Here is a 27,880-nt window from a genome sequence, read left to right as displayed (position 1 = left end):
TAAACTTTAAAACTTATAGTCCCATTTCATGATATAGGTGCTAAAAGTAGTTGCAGGTCATACGTATTGGGGAAGGAAACAAAAAACATTGTTAAAGAATCATAGCATTGCTATCAATTATTAGGCAGAGCAAAAATGACAACCTAACAGGATTTATAGCTCAATCAAATGACCAACCCTGTGTCTAAATAATCACAGAAACTTTCTCTGAAGTTGAAAAACCGCAAGGTCTAGACCGATCAAAACCAAATAAATTAGGGTAATTTGATTTTGAAAGGTACGAGTGTAAAACAATCTCTTTGGAAAATTTATTCCTGAAGGAAAATCGCTGCATCCATTCAATTGTGTCCGTAAGGATCACCACCAGGTCCCACCACTTGAAGCTGTAATGCAAAACCAAAAAAAAATTAGTTCCAATAAGCAGTAAAGTACCCATTTGAAACGTTTATTTGTATTCGACTAGAATTTAAAAATTGTGAAAAGAATTCAATTTAATTTTGTTCCAAATATCCTTTTCCTGGAATTTTCAAGTCATTTTTTGAAAAAGCTGTAAACATGATTCAATGCAGTAATTTGCAAAAGTCACCTTGTGGAGGAATTTTAGGGATGCTTTTTCAATGTAAGCAAGCATACACTACAATGTGGTTTGTTTAAATCAAACAAATTAAATTCTAAGCAAACTTGGGCTAAAAGAAGAATATTTCAAACTCGAATTCCAAGCTTATATGTAGGCCACCTACTGCCAAAACATTCACCTTTCTAACTCGGCGATTATTTTAGAAGTTCAATCTGAGGTTGACAATTGATTAGAGGTGTTAATCAATGTCAGACAAAGTTTAAAAATATTCTTATATTCGATGTTTCATTTACAGTCACTGTTATAGAATGTCAATTTTTGCTAAAATAAGAATATAACATATATACATTAAACACTGACACGCTATAACATCAAAAACCACACAATAACTTGTCTGATAATTATATTTCAAACTATTCAAGGCCTTCAGATTATGAAAGGGAATCAAAGCATGCCAAAACACGGATTTTATAGGCGCAGCATCAACCTGTGAAGTCCGTGAAAGTTGAGGGCAAAAATGTGCAAGTGCAAACAAACAAGTACATGATTTTCAATCTACACTACATACAAACATATCTCGACATTTAACTCTAAATTGATCATGGTAATTACTAACTAGTAACAGTAAAATTCTAATTGTGATGCTCAACTTACCTCAAAATATTGTGCACACACTGGACATTCATGGGGTTTGCCTTTCTCCAGCCAAAACCAGACAACATCATGCTCATCCTCTGCAGAAATAAGGAAGAAAAAAAAAATTCACCAATAATAACATAAACCAAATTCTTCCAATACTTATCACCAGATTGTGAAAAGGCTTGAACACAGATTAATAAAGACAAGGAACACTTACCGCCTTCACCACCCGGGCATCCGACTATCCTTCTGTCATAGAAAGACTTAACAACAGCAGGTGTTTCCTATAAACCAGAATAAACAAAGAAGACATATATCAAGCATACTGCAAAACCATTATAAATATTATACAATGTGAATCTACAGCAATTATTCACATAACATATATCAAGCATACTTCAGAACCTTAATAAAACATCTTCAAGTACATTTTTTCTTAATCTTTAGAAACTTCAAAAACTGTAATTGTGTTAACTTAAAGCTCTACCAGCTACCAAACCCCTTGACGTTCCAGCCTCGCGGTTACTCTTCACCTCTAACAACTAAGTACAGCGAAGTAATTGAGGAGAATAATTTGTCAAATAGACCAACAAATTACTAATATCCTCATTCTAGACCGTTTTTCAATTGGCATATTAAGGTTAACTGGCAATTACTTCTGCATTGAATTCTATATGTATTGTGGATTGACGGTAGTTAGTTTCAAATCCTAAGAATCAGTTTAGTCGTTCTAGCCTTCTGTAAAATTTGAAATTACTTATCAAAAATTAACTGATTACCCTGACATGCGGTGCTTATGTTAATTTTATGGATTTATTTTGATGTTTCTTAAAATCTTACATTCAAATTACTAAGCATGACAATTTCAAGGTTTATAATATGTTTGGTCCTTTTATGTTAAACTAACTTCCAATTTAATCCTCATTGTATGTTGCAGTTATAATACCATCCCTTGGAGACTTGGGTATAACTCAGTGAGGTGTAGGGAGACTAGTGACCATATTATGTGACATGTATAGACTAAAATATACATGAACCCAATTTCAAAAAGATAAAATAATGTTCATATTCTATCTTATAATGGAGTGTGACTACAACAACTTTCATGACATTTGCTACAGTGCATCTCAGCGACAATGAAAAGAAATAATTTTTTTAAAAAAAAGGACAATATGAAGAAGGAAATAGGGATTCATAGAAATTAGAGTATAAATATCCGCTGGAATTTTTAACAACACACCACATTAGTTTTGTCAAAATCACTTTTCTAAATAAAGGTCATCAAACATAAGTCATTACACTACAAACCCACATCAAAATCAAATCTAGAAAGATCTAATTCACACATAGGTAAGTAGCATCAAATCACACAACAGTACAACACAACTTAAAACAAATTAAACATTGGGATGTATATAATTGTATGAAGAAACAAGAACACTAACCTTTGTGCCAAAAGGACCTTCTGGATGGTCTATTTCAAGAATATTCCTTCCCTAAACAAACAAATAAAAATTACAAAATCACAAACGTCCTTCAATTTCAAAAATTAACCTATATAATACAGCAAAAATAATTCTCATAGTTCAAATTCAAATTAAAAATGGAAAAATAAGAGCAGTTCTGATTTAACACAAAGGAAAATGGAAAAATAAACGTGGATATCATCAAAAGAATTCAATTCGATCATAGTGTGTTTGGTTCTGGGGTGACAAATTGACTTTGAATGAATTAATATTGTAAAATTAACTTAGTTAAAAGTGAGTTGAATATAAAACGTATATGTTTCTCCGTAAAAGTGAGTTGAACGATAACCTTGAGTGTAAAAATCACATTTGGAGTCAAAAACTACAAATCATAGCTTCAAGATAGAATCAATTCTACCAAAAACAAACATCCAAATATATTAAAATCATTTCAACACCTCTAAAATCAATTCCGACACCTCGAACACCAGAACCAAACATACAGGTAACAGATAATAAAAGTGTATGTATATCATTACAAAAATTCAATTCGATTCATTCATACAATTAAACATTACTAGCATTCAGATTTCGTACAAATAATCACAATCGAGAACAAATGAGAAAATACCTCAAGGTCAGCCTGAATCTCCTCACGTTCATGACCGGTAGCAATTGGAACTACATCCTCCACTGTCTTTTTGATCGAACCAGCTGCAATTACAACAAAATACGAATCAATCAAAACGAATCGAAATTAGGAACGATGCAATCTAGAAAACGGAGAAATGAACGGTTGAATACATACCTGATTGTGTGGCGACGTGACGGGCGAGGTTGAGGGATCGGAGTCCAGCGACGGCGGATCGGGGATGAGAATGAGAGAGAGGAGATAGGGTTTTGAGATGAGGAGAAGAGAAGAGTCTCCGCCACATGATGATTTTTTCGATCTAGGGTGGTTACGGTTACGGCGTCGTTTGGTTGGAAATGGGAAGTGTTTGGAACGATTGAAGAGAAAGAGAGAGTATTGTTTTGAGAATGAATGCGAATTTGAAGATGCGAGTGTGTGTGTGTTCTCTCGCGACCTGTGAAAGCGCTTTTGGTCAAGGCCCAAAATGAATTTGCACGTGATGAAGTGTCCATTGGCACGTGACAAACACAATCAAGATGATTTTTTTTTTTTGACAGAACAATCAAGATGATTATTTTATTTTTTTGGTGAGTAATCAAGATGATTATTATTGATTAATCAAACGATCAAAAAATATATTGTTATTTTTTAGGCCTCTCCATAAAAAATTTTGAAAATCCTTTCTTGACAAAATATAAATCAAATTTTTTTTAGGTTTATTATACGATTAATGTAACAAATTTACAACGTCCGGTCATAGGTACAAGGCTAAATTGAGAGCGTCGAGGACTGAATTGCAACACTTGTTCAAACATCTTGACGATAACAAATTTTTTTCAAGCATCGAACGGTTGTTGAAGATGAAGCTGAACATCTTCAGGATATTTTCTTTCCTACTGTCTTGATAATGGTAGTTGTTGTGCATGTGCGAGCTGTTGTGGTGGTTGTTGTGATGCTTCAGGTACATTTTCAACATACTTGGCATCGTCATTCAGAAATTTATCCGCGTCAAAATCATCTTGAGCATAAGCCGACGGTGCTCGGCCTAAACGTGATCGGTGCACGTGAACGCGAACCACCCGCTTGTGCATGTGTTCCAAATTGATGTTTGTTTATATTAATAATGGCAGTTTGCCTATTATTATACCTAAAAAGACATGTCTACCTAAGTGTTGAGGGGTTCAAAATTAAGGAGACCTCTCTTTTATAATTGGAGATGAAGTTAAAAGGTTCAAACATATTGTTTTTAAATTTAGGAGGTCAAATCGATCGTAAAATTTAGGGGACAAAAAATGTTTTAAAAAATAAATTATAGAATAAAATGTTCAATTTCTAGTTTCAAGTTAAAATTAATTTTAGCGTAAAAATCAATTCTACACCTCTAAAATAAAATTTCACAATTTTTTTATCGATTCATCCACCGTTCTATTATGCTTTTCATTGGATCATGTGGATAAAAGAATATGACTTATCTAGTTTATTCTAGAAGGGATACTTTAGGCATATATCCAAAAAGAGAATGCATGTAGATCAATAGGATAACTGTATAAAAAATGTCGAGTTAACAATTTTGGCATTATTAGTTGAATTATGTCTAATTGAAATAATCACATTTGAAAAGAAAAAAAACAAAAATAGTAATAGCAAATGAAATGTAATTAATTAATGACATTTCAAAATCATATTGTAAAATAGTGCTAAAATATTGTCACGCAACACTTCTCACTCGTTTATATTGTAGATTAGATACGTGAATATATAAGAGTCTGTCAAATCACTCAATAATACATCCTCCTAACTATATTATTACAAGAAATAATTCTATAATAATATAATAAAAATACTCGACCAAATAGATGATGGGTATGCATTTTAACTTTGTGCGAGTGAAGACGCGGCGTCTCCTGCTCTTATGGACCTATAACATTGACTTGTTATTACTCTCAACACTCCCCGACTCTCCAGCAAATTTGCATCATTGCATTCCTAGTGCTTGTTAGGATAGCGAACACTAAGCAATTTGACATCATCAATAACAGGACCACAAAGAGAACCAGAGTTATCATTCTTCATGGTATAAAAAGTACTTAGGAACCTAATCCTAGTACGTGCTGTAACAGCCTTAAAACGAAGTTTTCCTCTAACAAAACCACCTTTACCCTTAGATTGATAAGGAACTTGAACAGTGTCTCTACCAGCAAAAGCTTCTACTGTCATTGAACCTTCACATGCATTATTAGCATCACCAACAGCAAAAGTTAGGTCATAAACTCTTCCAATTGTTGTGAAAACTACTTGTGCTAATGCACTTTCTTTTCCTGCTACAAGTTCAATTGCTCTTGTTCCTTCAGGTACTGTGAAGTGTTTTGAATCAATGTATTTTACTGCTTTGAGTGATTCAACTATCCATCCTGGTAATGGACCATGAGCATCCTCAATGTGGGGTGGGATTAGTACCCCCCATGATGCATTTGGGAATACATATGGCCCTTCTTCAAAGTTTCCATTTTTCAATAAATTTTCTGCACCAAACAAACAAAAATAATAATTAAACTTCAATCCAAATTTTTAAAAAATTTAAGAAAGAGGAATAAAAACAAATTAAGTGACGCTTATGATTATTTTATAACCGTTCCGATGAAATTTAAACTTTGTCTTTTGAAATTACAAAATCAAACTCTTACCACTGAACTAACACCTCCTGAACATTCCAAATTAACTTGATACACAAAATAGTTTAGTCTACTTATAATCGCGCAATGAATTTGAACAAATTACAATGGCACCATGATTTTATCAGAATTATTATGAAGTGTTGGTTTTGTCAAAATCTTACTATGTCTAACCATGATTCTGTAAATCTCACCATCAATTCAAACATGCACTATACATTAATTAATGCAAACATTTTAAAATATAATATGATTATGTATGTAAATAGTAAGGGGTCAAAAGTGAGTCATCGTTCACGTGACATTTGCGTTAACTTGGTCAGTAGGCCAAAATCGTAAATTTTTGAAAGTTAGAGTGTTAAAAGTGCAATTTAGCCTTAAAATATAATTAAGCTAAAGCATAGTTAATTATGATTGATTGAGCATCTGAAAAAATATCTAAACTATATGTACACACAAATTAAATCCCTATTAAGTACCAACCAATATTAATATATAGATACATGGATATGTATAGGTATTTTGTGTGTAGAACAAAAATTACCTCTTGTTCTTCTAGGAGGATTCAAAACCTTCAAAGCAACAGAATCAATAAGTGGACCACAAGCAGGATCTTCTTCAACACCAGAATTATGAATCACAATTTCACCTTCTGGAAAATCAGCTCTAAACCCACAAGCAAATGATTCCCAACCATTACTACCATACATAGTTTGTATTGGAATAATACCATAATCTCTTTTCTCAGAAGTTGGCACTACTGACACATTAAGTTTCTCTTCTTGTGCACATGTACGAGCTGCACTAAATGTTATAGAATAAAATGACCCTTTAATAAGCTTTACTTTTTGCTTAATGTATGCTTCATTACCAAGCCTAACAGCATAAGCACCTTCTGGTACAATTAATAGCATGTCACCTTGTTTTTGTCCTGATTTTATGTATTCAACAAAACCTGAAATTGTCCAATTTGGAATTGCATCATGAGTTGTTACTACTGTACCCTTTAGTTGTGTTGCTTTTGGTCCAACTTCAAAGTCACCATTGGGCAATAAACCTGAAATTTACAACCATATGCATTCATTGATTTGTTAGTACTTTTTTTTTTTTTTTATGAAAATAAAAGGTACTACTATGACACCTGGATAAATAAATAAAAATATCATATTCGAATTCGTTGTCTCGTAATAATTGATATATTTGTAAAAATAATAGTCTTAAAATGACGAATGTCACTTTCAATCATCAATGAAATATCATATTTTTTCTCATGCAATCAAAATAGATTTGTTTAATAATAATTTTTCTCATGAAATTATAATTTTTTTTTTACTATCTTATAGTGTTTTTTTTACTAATTTATAGCATTTTTTTTATAAACTACGTCAAATAGAATTATTTCTCTTAATTTTACGGTTGCTATCTTAATTGAAAAAAATTAAAACATATTTTCATGTGATTTCATATTTAACGGTTAGCACGGCTGTTATTTTATCGAACACTACAAATTTAACTCGTTAACTGGCCATTCACCATCAAATCATTTATCATATATCTTGCTATTTTTTACCGGATAAAGTCTTGATCTATGTAAAATAAAAATAGTACTAATCAATAGTGACAATTATTGAGACAGTGAGTGATTTCTTTTTCAAAGACCACTTTTTGGTCTTGTTCCATGTGATAAGGGACATGTTAGTATAGTGACTTGCACATGAAAAACTTGTGTAAGCCATGTGAAAATATTTCCAATCTTATATAGTATTGTTCTAGAATCAATTTTATTGGATCCTAATATTCGCAAATCACATTTTTTAAATTGTCTTTTTATTACTTTTGTGTCAAGTAAAAGAACATAAAAACGGGTCAATTTGTTAATCATGTGCATTAGTTTAATCTGGTAACATTATAATACAAATATGTTTCATAATTATTCTTAGATAAATTATCTTAGTACAAATCATGTGACTTAAGATCTGACGAAAGGGATGTTGCAGATTCAGACTAAGCAAAGCAAAAGACTATCATTTCACATGCAAAGTTCAAAATCCTTCGTAATCTAGTTCACTCTTATGTTAATATATTTAGTGTTTTGAATGTGCGTCGCATTTGCCAAAATCACAGCAAATTACGACAAGGCAGAAGTTTGATATTGTAGCGTCTTAAAAATCACGGTGAAATATGTAGACATGAATTTGGAGGTGCAGACACTCAACCAAACAGACACTTCGACATAAATTATTTTACAAAATTGTGTTTAATTCTCTTGTGGTGCATGAATATTGATATTGTAAAATTAAGCTTGGTGAAAAATATATTGAATGTAAATTGAGCTATTTATGTTTAGATTCACTAATATGAAAGTTAGTTACAAGACAATGTTGAAACTAAATCATTTCTAGAGTTAAAAGCTCTCAATTCTAATTTCAACTTATGATCGATTCTCAAATCAAAATCCACCCTACCTAAACATGTCAAAGTAAGTAAAACCAAACATAATTAAAAGTAAGAATAAAACATATGGAGAACTTATTAGTTGTTTGATTAAAAAAAATGAACTTATAAATAGAGTTCAACTGAAGTATAGATAAAGTTTGACTAATAATTGCTCTAACCATTACTATTTAAATTTGATTTTTTTTATTGATTCTTCTTTAATTAAGGCTTGTTAAATAATTAATTAACATTTAAAGTTGATTAAAATTGTTAAATCTAAACTCAGGAACAATTGTGAGCATAACTCAGTTAATAGAGATATTACATTTAAATATAAGGATCAGGGTTCCTGACAGAGTGATACATCACTTATATAGGATGTCCCCGAGGGGACGATATATCACTTATATATTCACCTTAAAAACTGAAATTCTAGCACTAGAAACAATTTTTTTGATTAACTTTGAGCTAAAGTTTAAGGAGAAATCTAAAATTCAAGTACAACAAGAAGAAAGATCATGATTGATTAAAACAAACACATGCATTGAATAGTTAGATCCTAATCATCATAGTACATAAGTAGCTGATGTGTCGGTTATACAAATAAATTCCAACATTAATGCATTAAGAATATATAAAAAGTTGCATGAACAAATTAAAATTCAAAGTTTTAATCACCCTTAATTACATTGTAATATTGCATATAGTATGAGGATTTAATTAGAACTTACCATCTGTATAACACAAAGCAGCATGGCATGTTGAGAGAAATAGCACTAGAAGCATTTTAAACTTCTCCATATTTTGATGAATTTTTGAGAGAGAGATAGAGAGATATTTGTGTGAGTTGGATTTGAGAGATCCTAGGGAGAGAGCAGTGGCTTTTATTTGAATGATTATATAAAAATGCCATTGAAGTGTGCATAAAATTACAACAATGCCATTAGACTATCCTATCCTAATTTTTCCAGCAAAGAGATAGCATTTCCCTGAATACATGTTAGTATTGCCAGGGCATGACAATCTTACAAGAATTGTCAGTGTTAAAAAATTACTTAGTTCATTTGTTTTTTATGATAAATCTCTTGCATTAGTAACGAGATTGACACCAAATTTTGTTCTTTTTTATAATTTCATGCGGCTATAACTTTTATTATAACAAGTAAAATTTAGAACAATGTAGTTTGCTTGTATGTTATGGATAATAATTCAAAGTGTACAAGTAAGACATGGTGTTTGTATTATGCACAAATTTACTATTTTACAATTGCATTAAGCACAAAAACATATCTCATTTATTTCTTGGTTATCAAGATATTGATAGGAAATTTTCACCGTGTAATGATTAATCTTTGTTGGAAAATTTGTGGGGCTCACAAAGTGAGTTCTTTTTCTCATAACCGAATTTTTTTCATATGTCTAAATCAGGAATCGAACCTCTGACCACATGCTTAAGAGACAAAAACTCTTACTACTTGAATCAATTCATTGTATTGGTAATAACATACCTATTTTTTTAATGCAAAATTTCTATTTTTGGAATTTTTAACATGTTAGGTCACATATGTTAGCAAGATCATCTTTTTAAAAATATATTCAACTCCATTGGTTATTGGTTATTGAAAATTAAATACCTATCAACGTAATGTGCCTAGTAAATGGTCATGTTGTTTGGAGGTTAAGAAATAATGGTTGAATTGTATTGAGTTAATTAAGACACTCATATCTTTAGAGAAGACAATTATTGTACAGATAAAATTGTTTCGCTTGGTCTATATAAAGTAGTTTTAGTTAGTGAGATTCTATTCTTTTTAGTGTTTTAGATTTATTTAACCGGAATAGGTTAGGTCATTTTGAATATCATTTGTTGATGTCTCTCATGAGTTCTTTCTTTTGTTTACTCTGCACTATTTTTTCTTTCACTAAGGTTTTATCCCATTGAATTTTTCTGAAAATATCTTTAACGAGGCCGATGTGGCTTATGCCATTCACTTTTTTTGTGGGTTTTGACCTAGTCTTTTTTTCTTCTTATTTTAATTATATTTAAAAAGGCACTTTTGCCTTAAAAAAATTGCATGCCCAGCAAAGTTGATTAAATATTTCATTGCCTTCCGACAATGAATGCCTTGCCTAAAATTCTGTAACTAGCAACGTCTTCAATTGGCCTATTGAGACTTCAAAACTCAATCTTGTTAGTCTGTGAATTCTGAATTTAATATACCATGTGTAAAAACATCCAAATGCATCCAATTTTATTTTTTTGACCAAAATATTTGATTAAATCCTAATTTTTGTGATCAAAATATTTGATGAAATCCTAAAGTTGAAGAAACAAGTAATGCCTTCCCCTGGTGATATGTTTTTCACTATAAAATATTTGAAGAATAATGCAGGTATTATTAGTTTTAAATATTGACACGTGTTAATTAGTAAGACGTGGTTCTTAGATTTTGCATTTACAATGTTTATAAAAAAAAATGTGAAATACTCAGCACCAGAGTTTGCTTAACATTTGAGGCAATGATTTTATGGGGGAGGTTAAGACAAAGCCATTAAATCCCACATGCTTTCTCAGTCCACAACATATATTGTCGGTGACCATCCTTTTTTATTTCTTTCAAATTCAAATGTATATATGATGAATATGACCTTGTGAACCATATACTTAGACTTATCTATTGGTACAAGACTAGACTACTCAGACTATTTTGCAAAACTGTGTATAAATTGTCTCACCGAGTTTGGCTTAAGTGGTAGAGACATCGTGTTATATATGTAAAAGTCAGGATTCGAATTCTGGACACTCCATTTATTCATCTTTAAAGTAGAATTTCTAACCACTAATTACCTGCTTGACAAAAAAAAAACCATGTATAAATTAAATTTATGAATATATCTCGGTTGATAAGAATTTGCATTATATATGAGTGATAAGAGTTTAAATTTAGAATTTTTCACTTATTTATGTTAAGGGGTGAATTTTTAATCATTAGACTATTTGATAAAAAATAAAACTATGTATAAATTTTTGGCTATTGTATATTAAATTTTGTTCGTTTACTATAATCAAAATTATATTTTAGAAAGAAAAAAAAAAACACTCACCAAAAATAAACTTTTGGAGAAACTACTCAAAACAGTTTTATATGTGAAGAAATTTTTATGATTTTTTTCTTTTCTTTTAAAAATTTGTGAAAGTATATTAAAATTTCAAAAGATGATTATTTTGTTTAAAGGGAGTATGAAATAAATTCATCTCACAATACATAAAAAATTCATGGATACAGTCTATTTTTGTCTTCATCATCATCAGCTAACTTTATACATGGCCATGATGGGCCAACATATTTTTTTGTCACTTTAAACTCTGTTTCAGTGATTTCCCAATGAGTTTGTATCATGAATAATGAACATCTTCAATAAAATAAATTTTTTTTAAAAATAAAAAATAAAAAAATTAATGACAGATATATGAACATATTTTAGCTAGGTTGGTTGTACCATGATCCAATCACACATGGCTTTAAAATTTGATCATGTTCTCATGGATCTTCTATGAAGGTGGATTGGGGGGTCCAAGATCTCTGGATCATAAAGACCATATTGCCCCTCAATTAATTGAAATTGGTAAATGTTGTATACCAAATCTACATGGTTTAATCATGGATACCTTGAAATCAAGACATTAAACTTAAGTGATTAATAAATTCTCTATAAAATGAATTGTTCGAAAAAAAAATCTGAGTTTATTTTTTAGTAAAAATAATTTTTAGTTAGATTTCACTTATCTCGCTATCGAATTCTGAATTATCGGACCATCTTCTATGAAAATCAGAGGTTTATAAAAAAAAATGGATACCCTCGTGGGGGCTTAAGAATCATGCATCAATCTTGTGAAGGAAAAATCATGGAACTAGGAAATGAAAAAGAAGATCCATGATATATATCTTATCTTAGGCAGCCCATGTGACTCAAAGTTATTTTAATTTCAATGTGTCCCTTCTATTAGCCTACATATGGTGGTTGTTCTCTTTATTTCATTATTTTTCTTTTAGTTTCTTTGTTTTGTGGTCGGCAATAATAATTAAATTTAATAGAATGAGAAAATTGGATATCAAGAAAATCAAGCTGATTAATTGGCAGGTTTTGAGAATAATTGCTTTTATGTACAAATAATATTGCAAAATTAGGCAACAATTAACATGGTTGCATGTGATTTTATTTAGTTTAGAACATCCCGGGGCCTTGAAATAATTAAGTGCCAAAATAAGTTGGTCGAGTTGAGTGAATTGATTTGATTCAAGTGATAATTCAATCAACTCTTATTTATGATTTTTTTTATTGGGATAGGATATATTCTTCTTGTTTGTTCAGTTTTCCGACAAAAATTAGTTATTATTAAATGTTGATCCACACTTTCTACCGATAACATCATCGTAATAAAGAAAAATATTAGTCCAATTGACAAGAAATAATAGGTAACCAAAATCAGAGTACCAAAAATGGGGTCAAACCTCTTTGGAATATGGTAACAAAAAAAAAATTCATCAGAGAGGGAATGGTGAAATTGAATAGGGACATATATTTGCAGATTTTGCACAATTAGAAGGTTTGACCCCATTTTTGCTACTTTTGGTTACCTATTATTCCATTCCCTCCCAAATCAATTTCATCATTAGAAGGTTATGGGTATGTAGCAGATTTTGCACAATTAGAAGGTTCTGGTATGGTGAAATTGACTAGGGATTATGGTTTTCTTCAACATAATCGTCAATATATTTTCTTGGTATTTGATTTTTTGATTTTAACTTATTTTACACATACATCCAATAATATGTTACTACATTATTTAATGAATGTGACACATTATATATAGTAACAGAGTTCGAGGGGTTTTTTTGGAGGTTTTTCTCGTTTTAGCAAATTGTTCAAATGGGGGGAAGAAAGTAGGGCATGTTATATATAGTAACAGAGTTCGCATCCTGGATGGCAAACTTGGTGAATGACGTGTTCGATTCCTAGATAGTAAATGCTGTTTTTTTTAAATCAAAGTGTTGTTCAACCTGGGGGCATGAGAGTTCGCATCCTGGATGGCAAACTTGGTGAATGGCGTGTTCGATTCCTAGATAGTAAATGCTGTTTTTTTTAAATCAAAGTGTTGTTCAACCTGGGGGCATGAGAGTTCGCATCCTGGATGGCAAACTTGGTGAATGGCGTGTTCGATTCCTAGATAGTAAATGCTGTTTTTTTTAAATCAAAGTAGCAAACGGTTTAATAAATTCGTAGGGCGCGCGAAAAAATGAATAAAGTAGCAAAAGTAAATCTCGCGTGAGAAATGGTAAGGAAAAGAAGAACTAAAATATTTAAACTTTTTTTTTCTTTCTAATGGTTGGCTCAATCCATAAAAAATATTTCATATCAAGCCTAGGACTAGTTGAGTCAAAATTATTAAAAGCAAAATTTTTGTTAAGCCAACCCACAAAAATTTTAAGGCTAACTAGAATACTAACTTTTCTCTATTTAATTTCTAATGTTACTTACAAACTCCATTAACACCACATGCTAAATCACTTGATTACAACATCTAGAAAAATTATATTGCAAAACTTGATCTTCATCATCTATAAATGGATATATTTTTTGCTTCTTTAAGAGGAAACTCTATAAGCTACAAGGGATTGGATCGGTCACATCTTTGGAAACTTCAGTCACCTCAGAGTATCTCTTTCCGAGTGTGAATCAATTTCATCAGGATAAACCTGCAAACACTCAACATTAAAAGGAAAAATGAAATATACTTTTTTTTAGAGAAAGAACAAAAATATTAAACTCAAATTCATTCAAATAAAATAACAGTTGAATTGTGTTTACCTGATAATTTCTTTCCTCTGTAGAGTTACTACTTCTAACCTTCAACTCTCCTCTATTAGTGGTTAACTCATCTAACATTTCAGCATCATCTATTTCCTCTGATCCAGCTTTAGATGATTCATCCTCCTGTTAATGTGTAAAACATAATTAAGATGAAAAAACATAATTGAAAAGGATTTGGATTGCGTGCGGTGCCAAGTCACAATCTCACATATTCATGTAGCAAACACATTGGTAGCCATTGGATTGAGATCGGACGGTGCAATAAGAAATCAAATTTTGATTTTTTTTTTCAAACTAAAATACCGAGTTTGAAATTTCACCATCGATGTGCCGACTGGATTAATGCGTGAAATTGTGACTAGGCAAACCACATCCAGAAAAACATGAAAAAAATTAAGCTTAGCATGCCTTGTAGGATAGATTGAAACTAAGTCTTGGAGCACCAGGTCTTTCTTCATATTCAGCTGCATCTAATTCCCTAAGATGGTTTGGACTGAATATCTTGGGGAGTATATGTTGTCTCAATGTGATCAACAAAAAGAAAGGCAAAGGGAACAACATTCCAGCAATGGGAATCCATGTCACTCCAAAACAAATCAAGAAATACACACATTGGAAGAGTGTAAACAAGACTATGTATCTGAAAGGTACTGACTCAACAAAGGAAGCATGATCACCTTCCAATAACCTGCCAAGAAACACAAACATTGGCATTAGAAACAGAATTCAATGACAACTGATACTTCCAGTTGAAGATGTGTCCAGTGTATGACATGTTAGTATTCCGCGTCCAACACAGACACGTGTGGTAACATTCAATTATTCTATTTTCTCAAATTATTATCAGTGTCGACATGTCAGTGACGTGTCTGATGTTCATGTATGTATGTGTTAGTGCTTCGTGACAATAGAAGTTTCATGATTATGTTAAAATGGTGAAATCAAAGTAACTTTCACTTACTTGTACCACCTACTAGGTCTTACAAAAAGAAGCAATATCCTTTCCCAGAATTGATTTCCTGGAAGACTATCAATAGCCATGTAAGCAAAGTATCCCCACAAGACTGAAGTTGGTATCATTTTTATGGCAGGCATAGCAAACACTGCTCCTCCTACAAAGAGTGATTGTAAAAGGTTGCTCACTCTTTGCTCTTTTACTCTTACAGGCAAATATGTATCAATGTGTTTCTCAGGATCAAATGTGTTCTTATTGTTGTCTCCTTTATCTTCACCATTTAGGACAACATCTTTCAAATCCTCTAGTTCTTTTACCACTGAATTATTCTGCAGACAACCATGTTCATGAACAATTAGTAATTTAGTTATTATCCTTATCGTGTGTCTGGTGTCCGTGTCAGCAAGTTCGTAGCCAGAAAATTTATAGGATGGGGCCGAGACCAAAATATCATATGAACTATTAATAAAAAAACTAGCTTTATTGTCAAGAGGAAGAGGATTAAAAAGCCTAAGCTTACATTAGGATTATTATCCATTTCTATAAACACTTCTTGCATCTTTCCATATATTTCAGAATTGCTAGCTTTCAGCCTTATGCTTTCCTTTGCACTTTTAACCATCTTTCTTCGGATTAACTATCATTCAAAGATAATAGAATCATCATATTTAACATAAAATTCAATCTTCATAATTACTCTATAAATACCAATTCTCATTTACTCCCTCACCTGTTTCTTGAGAACAGCTAGACTCTTGGTGTGCATAGGGGATTGAGGCAGAACTCCATTTGAAGGAGGCAGGCCAATTAGTCCACAAAGCAAAGTCTGAAAGTTTGATTCAAAGCATAGCATTAGTTCTGTTTGGATCATTAATATGAGTGACAATAAAAATTAAGCAACTCTACAAGAGATATTTAAAGGCTCGAATGCAGTTTTAGTCCCCTTATTTTGTCTCATTTACGGTTTTGGTCCCCCCATTTTTAAACCCAAAATTATCAAAATTTCATCCCTCCATTTTTATAACAACACTCACAAACCCTGCACAACAACAACCTGCGCTAGGCCCTGGTGGTAATGCGAGTGACAAATAAATAAGTCAATATAAGAGAGATATGTATACTTACCATGAATCCTAGCAACAATATGTCATAGTGATATGCAGAAGGTTTTTTGAGATTGAATTCCTTTTGTTGTGCCAATTGGGATGCAACACTATGGTCAAAGAAGTAAAGTCCTGCTATCATTATAGCAGGAATAAAAGCCTCAAAAATGTGTGTTGGAGAAACCTTCCCCATATCCTGCATTATAATTTATGTCAGTAACTTCGAAAACTACCAAAGCAAGAAATTATGTATAACTGCAATGCATCATGTAAGATGGTTTTACTTTGATCACTGTCCAGTGATGTAATGATGTAGATTCCCAAGCTACAGGTGCAATGAGTCTTCTCGGAACTCCCGAAGGAACTTTACTTGTTACTACTGCGAATGATAAAATTGTCCACACAACTACCATGAATGGTACTCCATAATCTGCTATGAAACTTCTTAACCATTCTGCTCAACAAACACACAATATCAGATTCTAAACTCGAACGATACTAATGATGGTTCAAATTATTTTTACTAAGAATTCACTTCACAAACCTGTTCCATATAACCATGATCTTGCTCTTCTGCTTTTTAGAGAAGTATAGAGAAGGCCAAAGGTGAATATAACACCAAGTAATCCATTTGCATAGAGCCAATGAAATTGGAACTTTTCCAATGTTGGATCCTCCTCTTTAGGAACTTGAAACTCAGTTACCATTCCCTAAACACAGAAAATAACTTACATCAATGTTCTTTTCACATGTGTTATGCCAAATTCATGTTTTCATTTTATAGTTGATACGACAAACTAACCTTGATTGCCTGTTGAATGAATAAGACTGTGATCAACATGCCAAAAAGCTCACCAGCAATCCTCGTAAATCTATTGATGATAACGGCAGCATTGAATATTGCTAGAAGAAATAGCAATAGAGCAGTCCATACACAAACCCTGAAATGTTAAAAATATCCATTAGACAATGATTACAACATAAACCTCGGGTCTATTTGGATTGACTTATTTGACCTTATCTACAACGCTTACAGAAACAACTAATAACATGTTCATAAGCAATTTTCAACTTATTTTCATAAGCTCTTCACTATAGCTTATGAAAACAACGTATAACTAAGTATGTGAAAATAGCTACAGTATATTTTATCTTTTGTTACAGAAATAACTTATACATAAACACTTATATGACAAACACTTATGCTATAAGCGCATAATTAAGTTGTTTATACAAACCGGAGATGTTATTCTTACCATCCTACCCAAGCCAAAAAGAGTTCTCTCCCTAATCCTTCCTTATTTTTGGCATAATTGTACAAATAGGTGTACATAAGGATAGTAGGTTCTGCCACTCCAAGTACTAGCAGAGGCTGTCCACCAAAAATGGAGTGTATGATTCCACAAATGGCTGTAGAAGCCAATGTTTCTACAGTGCTCAAACTTCCATCTACATGCAAACAACAAAATTCTCAATCTATCACCAAAAAAATGATAAAAAAGAATGAACAAAAAGATAATGAACCAACCAACCTGTGTCCCTACTAAGTTGCGCGCCGAAAGCAATAACAGGTAAAGCAGAAGCAAAGAAAATATACGTAGTTGGTGCCAATATCCTGTCATTACATTACATTATTACATAGTCGTAGTTTCCAAATTAACTAGTATTGTTACATCACTTGTTCAAACGCATTACGGTCTGCAACTGCAGTTGCGGCGGCAATATAAAGGTCTTAAAAAGTCTCTTCAATAAAAATTGCGGCGGCATCAACTGCATTTTCTAACATTACAATATTAAGGTTCACAACATAACTGCAACCGCAATTCAGAACCATGATCATACATACATACATATATGAATTTCTTTTTTTGATAAAAATTACCTATGAAGCACATACACTCCTTACATTAAGCGTGTCCGGTGTCGCGGTGTCGGAAACCAGACATGGGTCGGTGTCAGATACTGACACGACACCAACACTTATGATTACACTAAATTATGTCATTTTCTCAAATTGTTATCAGTGTCGACGAGTCGGTGTGTCATGTCCGGTGTCTGTGTCCGTGCTTCATAGAAAATTACATACATTCATAGATACATAAATACATACATACATACATGAATTAATCATAATAATATATAAATAACTTACCCTATTCCTGAAGTGAGACCAGAAATCCAATCATCTTTATAGTGCACTCTTCTTCCCCTAAAATCGTTTACAATACCATTGAAAGGTATTTTTACGCTCTCCATTATCAAAAGTTGTAGTGCACTATAGTTTCACAACTTCAAACAAAAAATCAAACAAATACTACAAAATCAATCATATTTTCCACTAATTAACAATTTAACATGTAATGAAATTGAATTGAATAAAGAAACAAACCATAAAATAGGAGATTTTGTTTAGGGCGTTACCAAAGAATGTATGTTAGGTAATTGAATTGAAGTGTATGTAACAAAACAACTACTACTAAGTCCACGTTTTTCTAAGACCCAATTGAATATTTCAAGTGGTCCTTTGATTTTTTATGTGTGCAAACTAAACTGCAAACAGAAATATTAAAAGTACTATTTATTTCATTATATATGGGTTTTACTACATTTGGAAATAAATCACATTAAATAAATTAACAAAATAGGATACTTGAAAACAATAGGGGGAAGGAGGTTAATGACTTTTTTGCCATGATATCAAAGTAAGAAATTTTGTCACGCTTATTCATGAATATGGCATATGGCTATGGCATATGTTTTGGTAAATGGTATCAACAACTGTTTTTAGTGATTTACTAGTTGGTTACAACTTACAACCCAATCAATCATAGAGCATTTTTATTAAATGATTTTAAAATAGTCTCCTATGTATAACTCATATGGAAAAAAAATAAAGGTTGGAAAATATTTGATATGTTGGGGGTGCGAGTTCGAACCTATAATTTTTTATTTATCAAAACATTTGATATGTAGAGCGCGAGTTCAAATATGCAATTTCTCACTTAATAACGGTCCGAATGTATGAGTTTTCTAGTTAGAATTTTTAGAACAAAAGTAAAAATTGGTTTTAAAAATATTAATAAATGTTTTGGTTTTTATCAAGTTTTTTCTATTTTTGTATTTCTTAGTTAGTTGGTTATTATATTTTAATTTTTTTGGAATTATATTATTATTATAGAGTGTTGACCAAATCAAATTTCTTATTAGTTTTTTTTTTTTAAATGAGAAACTGTTGTATTGAAATAAATTCATCATTATAAAATAGGAAGATTATTTAAGATGATTCCTCTTTTTGTGCAGAAAATTTTCAAAAACATTTTCCATTTTTTTAAAAATTTACGCTGAAAAAAGAAACTTTGGAAAACATTTATCAAAGTTTTCTTGTGTGTTTTCCGCGAAAAGAGAAACTTGAGAGTGGGGAGAGAAATCATCGAGATTTAACCCTAGTATGACCACAGACTTAATGGGCTAACAAATTTGAATTTTTCTCCACATAGAAAGTGAGCTTAAATCCAACAAGTCTCCCCCCTCACAACTATGTGGAGGAAATCCTCTAATCGTAATAAAAAAAAAAAAAAAAAAGATGTTTGGTTGCTTAAAATCGTAAAAGCATTTTGAAATGTTTAGAAGAGGTAAAATATTCTTATTAGTTAAAAGAAAGAAAAAATAAAGTTAATGTCGTTTTTGCAATAAAATCGTAATTACTTTTTAAAAATATAAAAATATTATTTTTTTTGTCAAATAGCTTAGTGGTAAGAATTACGCACCATCAATCTGGCAGACACATAGAATCAATATCAATAGCTAGCCAAATTGATCTAATTGGCCACAACATTGCACAAATATAACAATCTAGGTACATCTGCATAATCATATATGGAACTCCAAAAACAGTCTCTTTGATTTGTAAATTGATATTTCTTACATCAAGAATGATTTAACTATGAGGCTTCAAAAAATATTGACTGATCTAAGCTTACTCTTCACATCATCAATCTCCTTCATTTGTTTCTGTAAAGAAAACATATTAAATTAAACCATCTAGACTAATCAAAAAGAAGCTTGATCAACAAGATAGAATAAGATTCATTGGCAAAGAAATAGGCTCCACCTCACATAAGGCTTTCCAACATGCTTCAGACTTATAATATTGCTTTGTCCATTCCATAGCCATCGCGTATTCAATTGTATTGGGCTGTGAACAATGTGATGTTGATACAGCATTTCTCTATAAAAGCAAAGAACAGTGTAAATCATATTTTTCAATATGTGGTAAAATTAATCGATCAGCAAGTTGAGTTAGACTACCATCTCTCGGCTTTGCTTGTGACGTGGGCCTCTATTAATGGAAAGATGACCAGTGAGTGTGTTTTTCTTGGCCGGATCTGTTACAGTTCCTTTCTTGGCAATGACAACCCTGCAGGAAACTTACAAACATTATATACCAAAAACAATGCATCGCAAAGTTTAAATTGCATCAAAAAATTTAGAGCTATCTAATATTTGCAGCTGTTTCATTTCTTTCCATTGTGAATCTGTGATAGCAGATGGTGCATGACCGATGACTCCATGCTAAAGGAAGAATGCATATGGTTTGCATTGCATTATTCAATACACTTAACCTATCATCAACTATAGAATGTTGCAAGGTTCCACACTTGGTGCAAAATATTTGTTTCATTTTTTATTTTATTGACCAAATTGTGAAGAAATATAAATTGAAGTTACGTAACCATTATTCCATGATGACTTCAAATCTGAATTAGAACATCTTATGTGGTTTGCATCTACCAACTTATGTTTTAACTTTTAAGTTCTCTGACCTGGAAACAATTATTAGGATTTAGGACACTAAGATGACAGACAGCTTAACATTGGTTTGAAACTTTCTGACTTGTACAATTGACCAATCTCTGTGTTCTTGTGCGTTTGTTTATCTAATTTCTTTAGAGTCGGATTTTCTATTCTAACATCTAATCTATACCATCAGTAAATTGAACAAACTTTTGAGTACAATACAAACAGGGTAAGCATATGCTGCACCTTTCATGGTTGCTTAACTATACCGCAGCCATTTGGACATAGCAGGGTGTGTTAGATGTTATTCAAATTCTGGAGCAGAACAGGATAACACAGCGATGAACACTGATAATAAAAAGCAGAAGAGAAAAACAAAGCAATAAATGAAATACCTCCCGCCTTCAAGAATAAGGCATCTTCTGTTCAACTCAGATATTGCATTTTCAGCTGCTTCTTTTGTTCTGAAAATAACCAATGCTCTACCTGTTGGTGGATGAGAAAACAAAATTATCAATTGATGATCAATTTTTTTTTTTATCATATAGCAGTGAATTTGATGTTCTCTATAATAACCTATGAAGCACGAACACCAGAAATAACATGGACACCAACACATTGACACCGATAATAATTGTGAGAAAATGACATAATTCAATGTAATCACATGTGTCGGACACCATACACGCCTTCGATCAGAAGTGTCGGTGAAAGACGAATAAAAATGAAACATGAAATTGTTTGCTGTTAATAAAAGTAAATCTGTAAGTACCATAGTATGTATTGGAAGTCGGGCTCGATTCTATCATCCTTGCCTCAGCCTTCTCTTTCAGTACATGCCAAACAAGATCCTAAACAAGAAGTGAAAAAGAAAAAGCAAATAAGAAAACAAACAATTAGACACAGACAACATTAAAGTAAAATCTGAACCCAAACTTCTTACTAGGAAAGAGTAATTCATCTCTCAACAGATGGGTTCTTCATATACATTTAAGTTTCAATTACACAATTATGAATCCACACATAACACAATCCCACACAACATTTTGCATACTCTAAAGAAAACATTAACTCATTCTCTTTCTTGAAGGAAAAAATTGTAAAAAACTGTATCAATTGTAAACAAATTTAATACCACAATCAACTTTCTTAATATCCGTGATTTTCTAAAGGGATCTTATATTTAGGGGCGGAGGTAGTAATAAGCAAGCTCTACTTTGTAGACAGTAAACAAAACAGGAGAAGAAACTGGGGTCATATATACCTCAACTTCATAAGACGTGTAGGATGGATCCAGATTACTCAGTAAAACCAGGGTATCCGACTCTTGTGCTTTCTGTAGTCTCTCTTTCCAAGGCTACAAACAAAACTATTATTAATACAAGCATAACAATCACTACATTCTACTTTGAGCAAATATTGTTGGATGTGCAGATACAAATAGGAACCTATACAATTGACTTTATTCAGCATTAGTCTGAAGATAGTATAACTCGGCAAAATTACAATCAATACTGTCACAGAATTTCTATTACAAATACCACGAGGATGTGTAGACTAGCTGCTAAATTCAAAAGGATCTTATTAACATTTTATTGAAAAAGTAATAACTAAATAAAAGAATGATCCAATCATTTCACAAAGTTACATAAACATTTCACGTCGAAAACCAATTTTTCATAAAAGCTAAAATGCCAGTTATTCTAAGTAGCAAAAACCTTATAATGTCAACCATAATTCAATAAAATAAATAAAAATATTCCGATGCCAGCAATGCAAGAAAACAGTTAAAAACCTAAATCGAACATGGTAGATAATTGATGTCATAGCCGTGCCTAAGATCATTTATGTAATAACTCATACAAAGTCATTTTGCAACCGCACTCAACGCTGGAAATTGAGTGCCTTCTAATAAAGATATTAATTATATATAAAGAAGATATCACAACACACATGATGAGAAAATGAATGAAAGTAAAAGGCTAAGAAAAACTGTTCATTTCTTTAGATGCTAGACAAAGAAAATTGCAAAGTGTGGAAGTTCCAAACGAAAACAAATAAAGAACCTCCTTTAGAGACACAATATACATATTATAATAAACCCAAACCCTTGATCAAAGCATAAAAACTCACCATTTTCTTAAACCACTTCCTTTTCTCCTGCAACAATGGAAATGGGAGTTAGCAAAGGATTAGAGCAGTGATTGGAGTCATAAATGAAACTACATTTACAAGTTATTACTGCGAATGTCATTTTTGTCACCACTAACATTCCCAGTCATATTATCTTGCTTCAGAACTTGTGTTCTAAAGTTATATCATTTATATACAGCGAAGAAAGGACATTTAGAAATCATGAAAATATAATGATGGTTAAACTTTCATAAATAAAAAACACTTGCTCTGTTGAATTTCTAAATACACCAAAATAAGCAGATAAACTATAGTGTATCCAATTCATTCACCTCAACTAGGAGACTAGGATCAATTTTTCAAGAAAGCAGTAAAACTTCTACCAGAAAGAAGAAGGAAAGAAATCAAAACTATGATTACCGGCATGGTTTTTAGAGACTTACTGAATTTGGCCTTTCGGTCACCTCGATAACTTTCCTGTTTAGTTTGACACTTTTATCCTGTCTAAGTTCCTCCTTCTCATCAAAGTCCTCTTTCTTTTGGATGTCGCTACTTTGACCAATGATTGAGTTCTCTTCTATGATCTTCCTCTTTTTAAATGAGTGAGAATCTAATGATCTCTTTGGCGAGACATTCTCAGAAATTCTCACTTCATCTTTAGTCTTAACCTCGTCTTTAAAATTCTCCGAAGTTCTTATATTTATCTTTGGCAAGACATTCTCAGAAATTCTAACTTCATCTTTAACTTTACAACGCAAGACATCCGAAGGAGCAGTCTCAGCCTTAACCTCGTCTCTAACTTCATCTTTATCTTCAACATTCTCGGAAGTTCTCTTCTTTATTTTTATCTTTATCGATTTAGACGGGTTATTTGTCTCAAGATGCAGATTATTACTAGTCTTTTTATCCACCTTCTTATTAAAGAACTTCTCCACTGCAGAACACCAATGCAATTAACTAATGTTATTAGGAATGCTAGCTAATGACGGCAACATACTGCAGAGATGACAGGTAAAGAAATACAAGACATGGATAACTGACCTTCAATTCCATCAATCTTATCAGGAAATTTATCATTGATAACAAGCCTATCAACATCGAAAGTACATTTGAAAACAAAATCAGCTCTCTTTAACTCTGTTTCAGATGGTTTGGGATTTCTCTTATCCTCTGAAGTGCAAACAACATTGCATTTTCCAATAATTGAATCCTGAAAAAAGAATTTTGATAAATTTCTCATTATATGCATTCAGTCTATTTTCATCACAAACATTAAGACCCTACATTCAACTAAAGTTCAGACATACTCAATCTTCAACTACACTACAGAATCGCATGTTGACAATATTTCAGAATCATGAAAACTAATGCAATAAATCAAACTATAAAGCGCCAACACAAACACCGGACACAACACTATACACAACACTACACCTCGACATCAGTAATAATTTGAAAAAATGACATTACTAAATGTAATAATCAAATGTATCAGTGTTAGACACCAGACACACCTTCAATCAGAAATGTCAGTGCTACTGATGAGAAATCAAATAACGAAATAAAATTACCACTGAATTGCGATTGGTAACGCCTGTATCCTTCCCAGATGCTAAAAACAACTCATTCCAACCAGGCTTATAACTTCCAAAGAAATTACGAATTTCCGAAGGCCGAAAAAACCAAACAACTTTAATCATCTTTTGAGTACTTGTTTGATACATCTTAACAAGCTTACCAATAGAAGTCTCAACATGATTAGTGTGGTAAAAATAAACACAGTCATACAAAAAATACTCAACACCGTGTAAAACAAAAGAATCATAAAACTGTGTATCCTTGTTTTTCACACCAATTCCTCTTTTATTCCCCCACTTAAAATTTCCATCTCTAACAATTTCTTCCTCACAACAAGGTTGTTGTTGTTGGTGTAAAGGTGGCATTTTTGTCACAAAACCTGAAACATTAAAAAAACCATAAATAATCATATTTTACCTTAAATTACCATAATCTTACACATTATTAAACCTAAATCATATACCTAGTTTGATAAATGATAACAATGAAGCTAAAAAAAAATTTTAAAAAAAATAAAATTAAAAATTAAAAGTGTGGAGGAAGAAAAGGGAAAGTGTGAATGTACGGAGAAAAGGATTGACTGATTGAGTGTGGAAGCATGCAAATGCAGTGTAGCAGAGAGCATCAATGCATCATGGTTATGGTGTGAACATTTTTTGAGAGAGTGAGTGATTTTGAAATGAAATTGAAATGTGGTTGAAATGAAATTATGACTCATATACATACACGCTTTATGTGCATTGGAAATTTGGACAAAAATTTCTGTTTTTAGTGAGAATGAATATCTTACTCATAATTCAATTTTTTTTGTCACCTTTCTATTTTTCTTTCCCAAAATGATGCATCGTACTTTTTTAATTAATTTTTTTTATTATAATGTGGGGGGGGTTTTATTTTTATTTTTCTCAACAACATTTCTTATGTGGGGTTTGAATTGTTTATACAGTTCTTTTTTTTTTAGATAATTTAATGATTAGAAATTTTACCCTTAAGATGGATAAGTTTTATTTAATGATTAGTCAATTTTTTTTATTTTAATTTTTTATATTTTTTCATGAAAGAATTCAATATTTTATAAAAATATATATCTTCTTGTGTAAAACTAATGTTTGGCCTTAGGTGGTGCTTCGATCTTCCATAATTTACCCCATTCTTCTTCGCCTCTTTGTTGGAGTCACCAAGAATACTCCTAACCATGTCCTCTGAAAATATGGATTTAATTTTTTCAACATCCCATTGCTTAGAATTTGGTAGCATAAGTTGTTGAATCGTTAAATTATACACACCTTGATTTTGTGGAGCCTTCACCCATCTTCCTTCTTCTCCGCGTAACCACGGTTCATTCATCACCCTTATGCTACTTCCACTTCCTGTTCGCCACCTACACCCATGAAACAAAACATCTCTTGATTTCCAAATACTTCTCCAAGTGAAACTCGGATTATTACCAAGGTTAGATTCAAGTAGCGAGGACCGGGGAAAGTACATAGCTTTGAGAATTTTTGCCATCAATGAGTTTGGTTTATTGATGATGTTTCATCCTTGTTTTGCTACCATTGTCATATTGAACATTCTAAAGTCACGAAATCCTAGACCTCCATCTTTCTTAGACCATGCCATTTTATCTCAGGCAAGCCACCAAATACCTTTATTATTATTACCCATCTCCACCAAAAGGCATTTAGATGAATATAGTGTTACATGCAACTCCTCCTTTATGAATTTTGATATCTAATTTGTCTAAGTTTACTTAGATAGATAGTGTTGCATGCAACTTCTTTTGTTCCACCGTTTGTTAAAATTAAGAGTATAAATGGGCGTCAAAGTTTTCATTACATGTATCTAATTTAATTTATTTATTTATTTATTTATCAATAAGTATAAGATCTATGAATGACTTTGGTTTCGTTATAAGAAATGAATATTGAGATCTAATTTTTAATGAATTCCTTGTTTGTGTTATCCCTTCAAAATTCAAGTTGACTGTTAATAAAAGAACACGGTAGTTATTTTTTTTAAAATAAAAGAACACGGTAAAATCAAGGATACCAAATTTTGGACATCAAATGGCATTCTTTAATTTATGAGTCAAAAAGAAAATGGCGTTCTAATCTTGAACATTTGTTTTAGCTTCCCCGCTCATTTTAAAATATGGAGTTATATAAGTTTAAAATAATAAATAGAAATAACATAAGCGCAATTTATACGTAAAAAAAAAAACATAAACGCAATTTGAACATAATTTTGAAATAAAAGGAACATAAATTGGCCATTCATGACTAAAAATAAAATATATTTGTTTGGGATGAAAACATCTCATTTTTAATTTTAGGGACTAAAATTAACATTCGCTATAATTTTTTGGTTTTCACCGCCAGTTTAATTTGGTTCGGGGATCAGTTCTGGTATCAAGTGGTTACAGTCCCCTTCCGATCGCAGTTGCGGGGATCAAATCGTGGTCCTTCCTATCAAGTTCAACGCCAATCACCACTGAACCAACTAACGATTGGTAACTTTCACTATAGTTGTTGTGTGTTGTTAAAATAGTGCAAAATATAAATTTTGTGTGTTGTTGCGTTGCTATTGCCGAAATTGATCTCAACTTTGTAGAATAGTCAAATTTATTACTTTGATACTGCAACATAGAGGAAGTATATAGTGAGATGAAAACCGAATATTTGAATACGTTGGTGGTGAAATAGATGTTTAAGACGATACAAACTCATATTTGCCGACATTAATGTCCCGGCTTTTTTTAGAGCTTATGCAAACAGGCTTATGCAATATAAATTATATTTTATGTTATTTTATTAGTCCACACTAGTTAAAATAGTATTTTTATAAGCTATTTTATCATAAACTATCTTGAAAAACTTATAATAATATATAAAAATTACATAAACTGTTTGCATAAGCTCTAAAAAAATTGGGTCAATCGGACCTAAATATGGTGAAAAAATGCAGAAGTTATCACAATATTGTTAAACGTTTTGCTTTTTGCCTTATGAAAGCATGAATA

General features: G+C 31.8%; 4 protein-coding genes across 6 annotated transcripts; all 4 read right to left on the bottom strand.

Moving 5' to 3' along the window:
* On the bottom strand, positions 1–3,767 carry LOC123899364 (cytochrome c oxidase subunit 5b-2, mitochondrial-like). Of its 2 annotated transcripts, XM_045950475.1 has the most exons (6): positions 3,491–3,766; positions 3,314–3,396; positions 2,662–2,712; positions 1,434–1,500; positions 1,232–1,311; positions 1–383 (listed from the first exon to the last, which is right to left on the bottom strand). In XM_045950475.1, the coding sequence occupies exons 1-6, from the start codon at positions 3,615–3,617 to the stop codon at positions 339–341; spliced, it is 453 nt and encodes a 150-aa protein (XP_045806431.1). In that variant the 5' UTR covers positions 3,618–3,766; the 3' UTR covers positions 1–338. The 2 variants fall into 2 exon arrangements, with proteins under 2 accessions (XP_045806431.1, XP_045806430.1); XM_045950474.1 differs by having other exon boundaries at positions 1,232–1,500; positions 3,491–3,767.
* A 1,201-nt stretch (positions 3,768–4,968) lies between these two features.
* On the bottom strand, positions 4,969–9,376 carry LOC123897277. Its single transcript, XM_045947855.1, has 3 exons — positions 9,153–9,376; positions 6,530–7,042; positions 4,969–5,835 (listed from the first exon to the last, which is right to left on the bottom strand). The coding sequence occupies exons 1-3, from the start codon at positions 9,220–9,222 to the stop codon at positions 5,300–5,302; spliced, it is 1,119 nt and encodes a 372-aa protein (XP_045803811.1). The 5' UTR covers positions 9,223–9,376; the 3' UTR covers positions 4,969–5,299.
* A 4,691-nt stretch (positions 9,377–14,067) lies between these two features.
* On the bottom strand, positions 14,068–18,618 carry LOC123897276 (boron transporter 4-like). The gene is made up of 13 exons (XM_045947854.1): positions 18,506–18,618; positions 17,886–17,968; positions 17,610–17,802; positions 17,156–17,294; positions 16,898–17,063; positions 16,638–16,807; positions 16,376–16,549; positions 15,981–16,076; positions 15,771–15,887; positions 15,257–15,579; positions 14,704–14,983; positions 14,293–14,415; positions 14,068–14,180 (listed from the first exon to the last, which is right to left on the bottom strand). Exons 1-13 carry the CDS (start codon positions 18,607–18,609, stop codon positions 14,130–14,132), a joined length of 2,019 nt encoding a protein of 672 aa, XP_045803810.1. The 5' UTR covers positions 18,610–18,618; the 3' UTR covers positions 14,068–14,129.
* Positions 18,619–20,063: 1,445 nt separating this feature from the next.
* LOC123899604 (protein ANTI-SILENCING 1) lies at positions 20,064–25,655 on the bottom strand. Of its 2 annotated transcripts, none has more exons than XM_045950771.1 (11): positions 25,427–25,655; positions 24,855–25,240; positions 24,325–24,493; positions 23,727–24,217; positions 23,284–23,310; positions 22,415–22,507; positions 21,923–22,001; positions 21,546–21,636; positions 20,662–20,770; positions 20,465–20,581; positions 20,064–20,364 (listed from the first exon to the last, which is right to left on the bottom strand). In XM_045950771.1, the coding sequence occupies exons 2-11, from the start codon at positions 25,224–25,226 to the stop codon at positions 20,305–20,307; spliced, it is 1,608 nt and encodes a 535-aa protein (XP_045806727.1). In that variant the 5' UTR covers positions 25,227–25,240; positions 25,427–25,655; the 3' UTR covers positions 20,064–20,304. The 2 variants fall into 2 exon arrangements, with proteins under 2 accessions (XP_045806727.1, XP_045806728.1); XM_045950772.1 differs by having other exon boundaries at positions 20,136–20,364; positions 25,325–25,439.
* Positions 25,656–27,880: the final 2,225 nt, after the last annotated feature.

This window comes from Trifolium pratense, linkage group LG7 (assembly GCF_020283565.1).
Source record: "Trifolium pratense cultivar HEN17-A07 linkage group LG7, ARS_RC_1.1, whole genome shotgun sequence".
NCBI lineage: Eukaryota > Viridiplantae > Streptophyta > Magnoliopsida > Fabales > Fabaceae > Trifolium > Trifolium pratense.
This window is presented reverse-complemented; position numbering and strand designations above follow the sequence as displayed.

Excerpts from the sequence above, each read along its gene's own strand:
- LOC123899364 (XM_045950474.1), bottom strand. The coding sequence starts at position 3,617 with ATGTGGCGGAGACTCTTCTCTTCTCCTCATCTCAAAACCCTATCTCCT. Across the intron at positions 2,713-3,313 it reads AGATTCAGGCTGACCTTGAG|GGAAGGAATATTCTTGAAAT; the intron begins GTATTTTCTCAT and ends TTGTTTGTTTAG. Across the intron at positions 384-1,231 it reads TGTGTGCACAATATTTTGAG|CTTCAAGTGGTGGGACCTGG; the intron begins GTAAGTTGAGCA and ends TTTGCATTACAG.
- LOC123897277 (XM_045947855.1), bottom strand. The coding sequence starts at position 9,222 with ATGGAGAAGTTTAAAATGCTTCTAGTGCTATTTCTCTCAACATGCCAT. Across the intron at positions 7,043-9,152 it reads TGCTTTGTGTTATACAGATG|GTTTATTGCCCAATGGTGAC; the intron begins GTAAGTTCTAAT and ends TGTAAATTTCAG. Across the intron at positions 5,836-6,529 it reads TCCTCCTAGAAGAACAAGAG|AAAATTTATTGAAAAATGGA; the intron begins GTAATTTTTGTT and ends TGTTTGGTGCAG.
- LOC123897276 (XM_045947854.1), bottom strand. The coding sequence starts at position 18,609 with ATGGAGAGCGTAAAAATACCTTTCAATGGTATTGTAAACGATTTTAGG. Across the intron at positions 15,580-15,770 it reads AAATGGATAATAATCCTAAT|AATAATTCAGTGGTAAAAGA; the intron begins GTAAGCTTAGGC and ends GGTTGTCTGCAG. Across the intron at positions 14,984-15,256 it reads AGACCTAGTAGGTGGTACAA|GTTATTGGAAGGTGATCATG; the intron begins GTAAGTGAAAGT and ends GTTTCTTGGCAG.
- LOC123899604 (XM_045950771.1), bottom strand. The coding sequence starts at position 25,226 with ATGCCACCTTTACACCAACAACAACAACCTTGTTGTGAGGAAGAAATT. Across the intron at positions 22,002-22,414 it reads ACACGTCTTATGAAGTTGAG|GATCTTGTTTGGCATGTACT; the intron begins GTATATATGACC and ends CTTCTTGTTTAG. Across the intron at positions 21,637-21,922 it reads GACTTCCAATACATACTATG|GTAGAGCATTGGTTATTTTC; the intron begins GTACTTACAGAT and ends ATCCACCAACAG.